This window comes from Apodemus sylvaticus, assembly GCF_947179515.1.
Source record: "Apodemus sylvaticus chromosome Y unlocalized genomic scaffold, mApoSyl1.1 SUPER_Y_unloc_2, whole genome shotgun sequence".
In the NCBI taxonomy this organism is placed as follows: Eukaryota; Metazoa; Chordata; class Mammalia; order Rodentia; family Muridae; genus Apodemus; species Apodemus sylvaticus.
In genome coordinates this window covers 188,886-200,546 of record NW_026262996.1, presented here as the reverse complement: position 1 = coordinate 200,546, position 11,661 = coordinate 188,886, and the positions used below count along the sequence as shown (strand labels likewise).

At 46.8% G+C, this 11,661-nt stretch overlaps 1 protein-coding gene across 1 annotated transcript; it reads left to right on the top strand.

The window, feature by feature from the left end:
• The first annotated feature begins 375 nt into the window (after positions 1 to 375).
• LOC127676073 (sex-determining region Y protein-like) lies at positions 376 to 1,019 on the top strand. The gene is given in 2 exon segments (XM_052171998.1): positions 376 to 868; positions 871 to 1,019. Coding segments are annotated over 2 exon segments (573 nt in total). The 5' UTR covers positions 376 to 444.
• The last annotated feature ends 10,642 nt before the right edge of the window (positions 1,020 to 11,661 follow it).

The window sequence follows — 11,661 nt, the reverse complement described above, 5'->3', positions numbered from 1 at the left end:
ATTCAAGGTAGATTAGTTGGGCTGGACTAGGGAGGTCCTGAGGGAGGAGGGACAAGTATTTTCTTAGACACTTTAAATACTAAAATCTTTGTTACAAACACATTTTGGATAGTAGCTTTTAGCTCCTCTCTGTCTCTCTCTCTCTGTCTCTCTCTCTCTGTCTCTCTCTCTCTGTCTCTCTCTGTCTCTCTCTGTCTCTGTCTCTCTCTCTCTCTCTCTCTCTCTCTCTCTCTCTCTCTCTCTGTGTGTGTGTGTGTGTGTGTGTGTGTGTGTGAATCTCTGCCTCTCTCATCTGATTTGCGTGTTCTTGGTTGCAATCATAATTCTTCCACTATATTCAGCATTTCAGATCTTGCTTGTTAGTGTTCAGCCCCACAGCCACAGGATATCTTAAGCTCTGGAGAAGAGACAAGCTTTGAGACTGGTGACAACTGTCTTGAGAGCATGGAGAGCCATGTCAAGCGCCCCATGAATGCATTTATGGTGTGGTCCTGTGGTGAGAGGCGCAAGTTGGCCCAGCAGAATCCCAGCATGCAAAATACAGAGATCAGCAAGCAGCTGGGATACAGGTGGAAAAGCCTTACGGAAGCTGAAAAAAGGCCCTTTTTCCAGGAGGCACAGAGACTGAAGACCCTACACAGAGAGAAGTACCCAAACTATAAATATCAGCCTCATCGGAGGGCTAAAGTGCCACAGAAGAGTGGCACTTTGCAGCCTGCAGTTGCCTCAACAAAACTGTACAATGAGCTGCTGCAGTGGGACAGGAGCCCACACGCCCTCACAAACAGACAAGACTGGGCTAGAGCTGCACACCTGTCCTCCAAGAACCAGCAAAGCTTTTATTTGCAGCCTGTGAACATCCCCACTGGGATGCACTACAACAGAAGCAGCATCAGCAGTATCAGCAACACCAGCAGCAGCACAAGTTCCACCAGCAGCAGCTAACCTACTTACTGACAGCTGACATCACTGGTGAGCATACACCATGGCAGGAGCACCTCAGTAAAGCCCTGTGGTAGGCAGTCTCAGGACACTGGCCTCTTCTCCTACCTATGCCAACACTCCCCCTTGCTATAGTTTTACAGCCTGGGATTCCTAGTTGGTTTGGATACTGACTTCCCTCCTGTTGTAATAAAGGTCCCATTCCAGTTTCTTCCTTTTGGGTTACAAAATGTGTGTAAAGACATGCAGTATATAAGGAAGGACAATGCTTAGAAATGCATCTACATATTTTTTGTTTTACATAGTACTAGTTGCATTGCTGTGGCATTTGATTCCACAGAAGAAACCAGAGACTTAGATCCAATTTAAATGAAATGCATTTATTCTTATGCTAGCTCAACGACAGCAAACAGCTTTAGAGCTAATACGGCATGCCGTGGTAAAGTGGGGGGGGAGTGGGGGGTACGGTGGGTAAAGTGGAGTTTTGAAGCAAACATGACAAGGGGACACATTACAAATATCCAGCTGGGCAAGAAAATACTTTTCATTCCTGTTATGTAATAATGCAAGACCCTTTCATCCCCTTTCCCACAGATAAGCAGGTTTTACAGGGACAAAGGCAGCTGTTAATTCCTCACAGCCTATTATCCCACTCTTATCTTTCTGTCTGGCCAATAGGATCTCCCAGGCATCTCATGGCAAAGGTCAAGGGCCCTTACTGGATGCCTGGCTGCATATTACCTCTCTATAGCCCCCACAGGGGACAGATATAAAGTTTCACTCAGGTTGAGCATTCTAATGACTAGGATGCAGAAGCTCATTTCTGAGCAGGGAAAAACACAGTGCAGTCAGGTCAGGGCTGGCTGTCATGTCCTTCCAGCATCACCATGGAAACCATTCTTTATCTGTAAGTCTTCAATACTCATCTGTGAAAAACATAACACAACTTCATGCTGTGAAAACACAGGCTGTGCCTCTTTAGCATGCGAAACACTCCTTTGTAGATCAAAGGCATCTTTCTGTTTATTGAGGTCTCTCTCTAGCACACAAAACTACATCATGAGTATGTAAAGTCTGTCGTGTCTGTGCTGTGTGTGGTGAGTGTGTGTGTGGTGAGTGTGTGTGTGTGTGTGTGTGTGTGTGTGTATTTTTCACTTCTCCTCCACACTGTGCAAAGCCCAGTTGTTCTTTGACCTATGCTGAGCTCTCTATAACATCTTTGGGTGAAATAAGGCTTTACCTTGTGTTTATGCATGAGAAGTCACACTCTGCTTCTCTTTTATTATCTATCTCTACAGAATAAACGGTTTTAGCAGCATAAATTTTTTTGTATAAAAGCACTACAGACGAAGCTATGTTTTCAAGGGCTAGCTAAGAATCAGAAACAAAATGAACAAAGCGCCAAGCTACATAGGCAAGCTAAGTGGATGTACCAACACTTAAGATGCCACATATAGTAATGCAAAAGGTAAAGGGGGGGCAAGTATACTTGAGGTGATGAATGGTCATCTGCCCATTGGCTCAACGGCCAGATTGTTAAGCTAAGGAATGGTTCAAAGTTACCCACTCTGGTTCTTACAAACAAGCTTAAAAGAGAAATGAACAGTGTACACAGAAACCCCTGCTACAGTTTCTTTAAGAGAGCTCAAGGAACTACACATAGACTTGTTGACACCAAATTACAAACCCAGACCTTCAGTTAGCCTGCTCCAGTTTCATCACATTAATCTCCCATAATGTTTCCTTCATAGTAACTCTGTTAGCCATAAACTTTTGAATCGTCTATGCAACCCTGGCACAACTCTAAAACATAGGGTGGAAGATAATAGCAGGCATGGAGCCTCGACTGTGACATCTTATACACTAAGTGCTATATGACAACATGGCGTATTAGCTGATGTACTGAACTCTTTGAAACAATTAAACTATTGTAAAACTACTGTTTTGTGTTTTAGTTGATTTTCAAAACCATCCATTGTGAACACTAACTTAGATGCATTTTTTCTGTAAATCAGTTAAAAGGCGGTTCTCTGGAATCCAATGGAACAGTTAGTTGAAGCTACTGGACTTCCAAGTGGTTGATTTTTCATGGGTGTGTTTCAGTGCCGTTTCAATGCCAGTAATCAACAAAGGGTCCTAATACAAATGAAGACAAATATATCCATTCCAATGGATGCTTCTGTATCTTTCTCTGGAGAGTTTCTACAGGGTTCTCCATGTCATTTGTGGTTGATTTTTGTTTTGTTTTGTTTTTCTCCTTTGTGTGAATTATATGCAGAGAGCCATAGATACAGGACAAGGACCTCATTGTTTCCTTCATATGGCCTTTGGCCATACATAAACTTTCTCTTCTTCACCTGGACCTACTTGTTACATATCTTCCTTCATCTCTTTCTCTTCCACCTCCTCCTCCTCTTCCTCTTCCTCCTTCTCCTCCTTCTGCTCATTCTCCTCCTCATTCTCCTCCTCCTCTTCTCTTCCCCCTCCTCCTCTGCTTCTCTATCCTCCTCTCTCTGTCCTTCCTCTTTGTGCACAGAGTATACTTGTGCAAGAAAGCTTTTGAGTTAATTCTGGCTTGAGTTTTGCAAGCAGTGCGCTGTCTAGGATATAATTATAGCTCTTTTCTCCAGAATGCTCACCCCACTAGCTGCTTAGAGGTGAGTACTGGAATTGATGGCTATTCTTGGAGAGCTTGTGAGATGCTGGTTTTTTGTTAGATACCATCCCCACACCTCTGCTTGATACTTCCTGCTATGACCATTTTCATGGCCACACCAAGAAGTCCCAACCAAGGCACTGACCACAGCACCAATATCTGGGAGAAACTTCTACAATAATGGTGAAATTGGGGCTTACATAACAGGAACAGCTCAAGGAGTCCTGACATACTTTGTTCTATCACCCAACTTTTAAAGCTATAGAGCAAACAGATATACACACATGAAGAAGTCATAGAAAGGAGGAGAGTTGCAAGCAAATTGCATGAGATTTCACTGAAAATCTAAACCAGACAGGATAAACTACAATGTAAGTACCAAGTATCCTTATTATTTTGTTTGTTTGTATTGTATTTCCACAAAGAGTATATTGAAATTTTGGAATTGTGACGAGAAGCATTGTTTTTGCCTTTTGAACCAAAATGTGTCCAGGGTTTCAAAGCATTTAATGGCACAAACTGTGAAATTAACCTGGTATTAGCTAATTTTGTTTAACTAAAGAACTTTCTTTTATCTCTGAAATAAGCAGCTGTTGGTTCCTGGATATTAACCTCCTACTGTCCATGGACTGTAAGATCCTTTGTTCTCTGATACTTGCAATGCAAAGCAAAGCAATGCAAAGCAAAGCAAAGCCAATCACCATCACACACAATACACACACAAACCCTCAATCTCTCTCTCTCTCTCTCTATCTCTCTCTCTCTCTCTCTCTCTCTCTCTCTCTCTCTCTCTCTGTCACTGTCTCTGACGTTCTCTATTAGAAAAGATTCTCTAGGATTCTGCTTTTCTGGAAAACTTTCATAACACCTGGCTTTCAACACCACATCTGCTTATTATAAAGATAAGAGAAAACTCTAAATGAAGTCCAAGAGCTCTTTCCTACTGAGCCAGAACCATAGCTTATGATTATGTCATTCTCAGTTGTTCATCTTTAGAAATAGTTCAAATGCCACTAATAAAGGATTTCCAAAACGTTAGTGATGGCAAACTTTGATTTCCAAATACAGTGAGGTTGACAAAGAAAGTGGTGAGGGGCTCATTATGTGGGCAGGGAAAGGGGGACTCCGTTCGGGTGATGGCCAGTGAGCATTTAAAATTGGAACATAAAGTATTTATGGAGGTCAACAAAACAGGAGGCATGTGTATTCCCAGGAGAGTGGATCTGCACACATACAACCTCTGTTCAGCCAAGTAAAGAAATGTAAGGCCCTGAGAGCTTGATGCCCTTGTGACCAAGATACATTTCTAGGAAAGCCAGTGTGCTTGCTCTGTGCTCAACTTTGATACTAGGAGCATGAGGGGGTGATGCCATGTTGAGCGTTGGCAAGACAGAGAGAAGTCAGATGATCGCCAGGAAAACCCATCACCCTCTTGCCTGAGAGCTGCTGTAGGGAAACAGAGCAAGGAGGAAGGAGCACTAGTCACACAAGTGAGGCTGGCATTTGTTCTGTGCTGAGAAGGCAATAAAGGGCATGATTGTCCTTTGTCTGTGGCCTTCCTGGGAAGAGTGAGGCTGATGGGCATAGAGGAAACACCCAGGGTCCCCAGGTCGATGTAGCCCAGGACCTGGACATTTCTATTAGCCTATGTGACCTTCAACTTTGCAGGGAGACTTTTGCACTGCCCATTCTTGGGAGATTCGAGACTTCTGCTTTCCCTTTCATTCTGAGAAAAGATCAGAATGTTAGCTGTCCAAGGGCAGCGGGTATGTGTACCTGTGGAATGCAGGTATGAGAAATACGTTGACATAGAGCCTGCCTCTGTCTAGAACAAATCCCTGAGAAACTGAGCCATGTAGGAGACTTTCCTTGATAACCCCTCCAAATCCATGTTGGGTTAGTGGTGAGGTATTCTGGAATTGAGAACTGTGCCATTTGTAAGAGATCCCAGGCCTGGGGTGCCTGCTGAGGCTTTGGATATAGGGGCGGTGTTGGTTGGTAGGTCTGAAGCAACCCAAAGGAAGAGTGGACCCACATCTGGATCCCCACAAGCAACAGTCACTGCTAGCACTTATCCATATCCAAAAGACATCTGAATCTCTGTAAGATGTACCAAGTGATCTACATATCTATAAACACTTGTGTGTGTGTGTGTGTGTGTGTGTGTGTGCATGTGTGTGCATGTGTGTGCATGTGCACACACACACACATGAATCAGATAGACACACAATCTGTAAAGCATAGCAACTAACTGCAAGGAGAAATAAAAGCAAGAGGGTGCATTCTCAGTGTAGTAATAAGGTAAAGATGTACCATGGGGGCAGGGGTGGGGGTGGGGAGAAGGACTATCCTATTTTGTGTAGGAAGAGCAGGTTTGAGACACAGTAGAAACTGCAGGCATTAGGACTCAGTGTGGAAATCATCTGCAGTTTCCCTCCCAGCTCTGTTAAGCTCAGGCTCTGGGCCTGCCTATATATAATCTTACAACTTGGAGCTGGATGGCTATGTTGAGAGGGCTTAAAATGAACTGGGAGGAAGGGTGTAAGGATAGGGAGGGGTTAGTAGTTTAGTGGGGGAAGGATTGAGTGCCTCAGGAAGGTGGATCAGGGAGTGGGCCCAGGCCCTTTGCCATTTTCTTTGTGAAAATTATCATAGGTCTTGGAGACCTTAAAATTGAACGTTTAAAACTGTGGCCAGAGGTGGCCATTTTTCCGAGAATGCGGCCACGTTTGAGTGGATAACTGAGTTTGCTGGGCTGTAACTTGTCAAGACAGAGCTTTAGAGTCCATTTTTAAATTTGGCATAAATTTGACATGGCAGGCAGGACTGGTAGGGTGTTTTATCCCACTGCCACCCAGGTTTAGTAAAGATGAATATGAGCCCAGTATGGCATCCCCAAACTCATAAGACTATGGAGGGACTTGTCTTGTCAGTCAAAAGCAGGGAGGTGCCTAGAACCTCCAAGACTTTGAGATCCAGAGAAGGAATGAGAAGCTCCCACAGCTTCTGGGTTCTGGTCAGGGCTCATCATCTCAATCCGACCAGGATGGACGGTTGGTTACCTTGCCATGCAGAATTTGTGTGTGTGACGAAAGCAATCCAAAGCTCTCTTATCTTGAGGACCACAGACTCTTGGGAGGTCAGAGGAAGAGTCTGAGGGAGATGGATGGAGTGGAATCAAAGGAAAGCTGAAGGGACTGTGAAGACGTTGGGCTGACAGAGAGTACTAATGAAGTCCCAGGAACTGAAATTATACCTTCACAGGAAGGCAGAGGCCACAAGAGGACAGAGGTCTCAGGGCACTAAGGTAGCCATTAGCCTATGTAATGTGCTCAGAGGCTGTGTGTGCTTCCATATGAATGACTGCAGAGGAGCATAAGGAAAATGAGGCAGGGAGGCATACAGACTCAATTTCATCAGGCCGACGCTGGCTTATTGGAACAGCAGTGAGAGGCAGGACAAAAGTTAGCTGCACTTAAATGTGATGAGGCAGGCTGACTCCATGACAGGCTTCAAGTAGGCAGCTCAGGGGATTATGCCTAAAAACCCAGGCCTTAGGCATCTAGTCAGAAACTGCCCCACCACCTGGCCTGAAGTAAGGACAATGTGTCAGCAAGAGTTCCCAGCCCTCGCACCCAGGTAATACTTCTGGAATGTCCCTAAGTGATAGAGTCACCTACCCCTGAATTATTCAGCAACAGATTCCAGGTCCCATGCCCTGATAATGGTTTGGAATGTCCCTAAGAGATAGAGCAGGATAAGGTCAGCTACCCAGGAATTCCCCTAATGGGCTTTAAATCAGGGCTGCTAGCTCACTCCAGCACCTGTCTATCTTAATAATGGGAGACCTCAGCATGCAGGACTTCTGCAGAATGAAACAACCTTTGCATTTATATACTGTTTATTATCATCCTTCAGTGAATCATGGACCCGTACATTTAGGTACTCATTCTGTGATTCACTGGAGACCCCCTGACCGTTACAGTGGAGGATTTTTCTGATCAGTATGTCCAGGCACCTGGTTGTCTTTTATCTTGTCCATATCTATGCTTCTATTTCTCGGTTAATTCTGCTACAGTTTTAATCTGAAGGCTAAGAGGGGCAAGAATGGGCTCCTATTTTGTTACCTGGCCAGGCGTAGTGGAGGACTCCCCTTCCCCACTGCCCCATTGCTTCCCCCGACCCCCATTCCCTAACAGAAGCAGAACTGGCTAGTTCTCATCTGGATCCCGAACTGGCTGTGAGTCTATGGGCCTCCCATGAGCAGGGAGGAAGACTGTCTGAGACAGGCTTTTCGTTTTGGTTTGGTTTTCTGGAAATGTCCTTCTGTGTCTGTCTGTGTGTATTGTGTTTGTGCTTTGTGTCCTCTTGTACGAATTTCTCTTTAATTCCTAGGATGGGACAGGCATAAAGCACACCACTGCCTGGTCCCGAACCATTTTAAGGACTTAAAAGGCAGCGGCACAGAAGATCCGAGTCTGGTTGTTCATGCCCACACACAGGAATGAATGGCCCACCTATGGTCTGAGGAGGGGACTTTCCATCTCCCCAGCATTTACAGGGTGAAGAAGGCTTGGGGCCATCTGGACCAAGTGCCAGGTGGCAATACCTGGTTGAGAGGCCTCCTGTTTGGATGAGACCTTTTTTGTTACAGGTCTCGCTGTTCCCCACTCTTCTTCTTCTAAAGGAGGGTCTGCCTTGGCCTCTTGTCTTGTTTCCTCTTTCTGCTCCCGGGGAGGATCTCTGTCTGCCTCCTTATGTTCCTGCTCGTACCACCTCTGTCTCTGCCCGCTGCCCAACCAGCACAGGCAGAGGGAAGATCAGCCCCTGACTCCTCTGACTCCCCTTGGAGTCCTCCTCACATTCTGGCCCATACTCCCTAGGAGACAGATTCTACTGAGGCCTTGCCCCCTCTGGGCTAAGGGGCCCCCAGATGCTCAGGGGAGACAGTTCATGACATATGTGCCTTTTGCCAGGAAGTTGCAGAACGCCCACCCCCATGTTTACTTAGATCATCAGCCCTCACGGGTCTTCTAGATTCGATCATGGCGACTGGAGATGCCAAATCTTTTAAGTTCAGACTCCATGGTAGAGAACCTGACCTAAGTTTGAACTGAGGTAAACTAACAGGCTGGTGCCTAGCATTAGTTTTCAAGTCGGCCCCCCAACAACACCTGAGTCTAGCTCCAGTCTCTAGACTAGCTAGACCATCATTTCCAGGTTACACCCGCAACACGACCAGCATCTCCAGGTTATTCGCCCAACAGAGCTGCACCCTCAGATGGCCTGGTGGCCTGCCCCTTGCCTAACCACCACCAATGTAGAAGGGAACAGAAATTAAGCTTCTGAAACGTCCCCCAGCACCAGCCAATTATGTTACAGGCCACATTAGCTTTCCAATTAGAAGCTTGCACATTCAGGGCTGCCCCACCTCCACCACCAAAAACAACCTGCCTGACTGTGGTGCACTGGGGGTATGGGGTTAGGGCTATTGGTGGGAGTGGGGGGAGTTGAGGGGATGGTGGTGTTGTGGTGGAGGCTGGTGAGCTAGCTCCAATGCAATAAAGACCCTGCTGTGCACTGCATCAGATTGGCTCCTGTCTGTTTTTTTGGCAGGATAACTGACATTTTCCTGGCACTGCAACTCACCTGAAATGAGTGTCTGCCATCCCAGGTGTCAGCTCCAGTTCCTCTACACAAGAGAGGAGAGAGAGAGAGAGAGAGAGGATGGGGTGGGGGGAGCCACCTTGAAATTGGTTCAGGGAACCAATGGCCTGCCCACTCAAGTTCAGGCAGATATAGATCCAGCCTTTCCTTGGACTGGGATTTTAACACTGCTTGTTAAAGGTAAGGAGAGGCTCTGTGTCTACCATGATTCTGAGGCCCACAGGGCCATGGGGGCGGGAGGCGGGGGAAGCTCTGACAGGCCACCAGAGGGCCCAGGAATTTATCTAAAGTGAGCCAGGTGATTCTAGGAAAGAATGAGAGCCCCAGGGAGTATCTAGACAGTTCTTTGAAACCTATTGTATGTACACTGCTTTTGACTCAGAAGCCAGAGATCACCAGTCAGCTGTGAACATGGCCTTTGTTAACCAAACTGCCCCTGACATCCTTTGGACACTTCAGTGAGTGAATGGCTTTGTGGCCTTTCTCTGGCACTAAAAACCAGCTTCTATTTGCCCTTGAATGGCAAGACTTGGAGAGAGGCTTCAAGGGACAAATGACTTGAACACACCTGCCTCAAGGATTCAAAAACTCATCCTGTAGTGCCAGGAGAGGGTTAAACCAGACAGGAGCTGGTCTGATGCAATCTCACAGCAGCAGGGTCTTTATTCTAGTTAAGCTAGCTCAGCCCTTCAGCTCACCTCAGACAGGCAGGACAGTTTTTGGTGGAGACAGGAGCCCTGAACATCTATCCAAGCAAGGCTTTATAGCAAGCAGCAGGCGGTGGGTTGGGATGAGGGGTGGGGAACGTGTGCAAGCATCTAATTGGAAAGCTACAATGGTCTTTAGCATAACTGGCTGGTGCTGGGAGTCAAAACCTAAAGTTAATTTTGATTTCCCTCGGTATTGGTGGTCATTAGGCCTGGCCTGGGCTTGTAACCTGGGGGTGCAGATCTGTTGGGGTAATAACCTGGAGCCTCTGGTCTTGTCGGGGATGTAACCTGGAGACACAGGGCTTGTTGGGGTGAGCTTAGAGACTAGAAGTAGGCTTGGGTTTTGTTGGGAGGAGGTAACTTGGAATCTAATGCTGGGTACGGGCCTGTTAGTTTACCTGAGTTCAAACTTAGGTCTGGTTCTCTAAAATGGGAGTCTGAACTGAAAAGATTTGGCATCTCAACCTACCAACTTTGAAGAGGCACACTGCATGAGGACTGGGGCTCTCCCCGAGATAAGTGTGTCCCACTATGAATTGAGAGGCCCCACCCCGACCCCACGCCGACTTGGAGACATGCCAGAGACCACAAGAGACCTCCCACAGGAACCGAGTCAACTTGGCTACTGAGTGTCTGCTGAGAAGGCCCAGCTTTGTCAACTTGAGGTCGCCTACATATTCAAAGGGGACCGGCCAACACATGCTGTCGGACACCCGGAAGCAAACCATCCTTAACATCCCAGTTCCATCAACCCAGAGGCAAGTACAGGCACTTCTGGGATCTGATGGGTTTTGAAGACTTTGGGGACCAGGCTTCACTGACATAACCAAACTGTTATATGAGGAGACCCAGGGCCAAGAAGACAAAGTAGAATGGACCCCTGAGATGGACATGGCTTTTCTTCTTCTTTTTATTAGAGATGTTCTTTATTTACGTGGCTTTTACGACTCTAAGAAGAGCCTTATTGGAGATGCCGGCCCTGGCCCTCCTGGAGAGTCACAAACCTTTCCACCTGTATGTGGATCAGAGGAAGGGGATAGCAAAGTGGGTGCTCACCCAAACTTTGGGGCCATAGAAAAGACCTGTGGCTTATTTATCTAAGAAGCTGGACCCGGTGGCCCCAGCATGGCCAGTGTGCTTCTGGATCAGAGCGTCCAGAGTCCTGCAAGACAAGGATGCTGACAAAATAAAACCATGTGGCAGACTTGTTATCACCACCCCAAGGCTACTCTTGAGGGGACCCTCAAGAGTCCACCCAGCCAGCGGCTGTCCAAAGTCAGAGTGGTGCACCTTCAGGCTATACTGTTGAACTCCCCTCACATAAGATATAACCCATCACCTGCCCTAACCCCAGCCACCCTGCTTCCTGCCCCACCCTCGGATGTGCAGCATGACTGCTCTATACTTGTGGGGCACTCGCAGAATGTCAGGCCGGACTTGTCTGACATTCTCTGGTCAGACGGGGAACGAATATACTTCATGGATAGGAACAGCGGCATCCAGAACAGAATCAGGTACGCAAGGGCGGCCCTAATGGTCTTGGACTCTGTTGTTTGGACAACTGCTTTGCTGCCAGCAACTTCAGCCCAGAAAGCCGAACTAACGGGTCTCACCCAGGCTTTAAAACTGGCAAAAGGATCCATAGTGCTAACAGTTGCACGGACAGCAGATGGGATTATGGAAGGA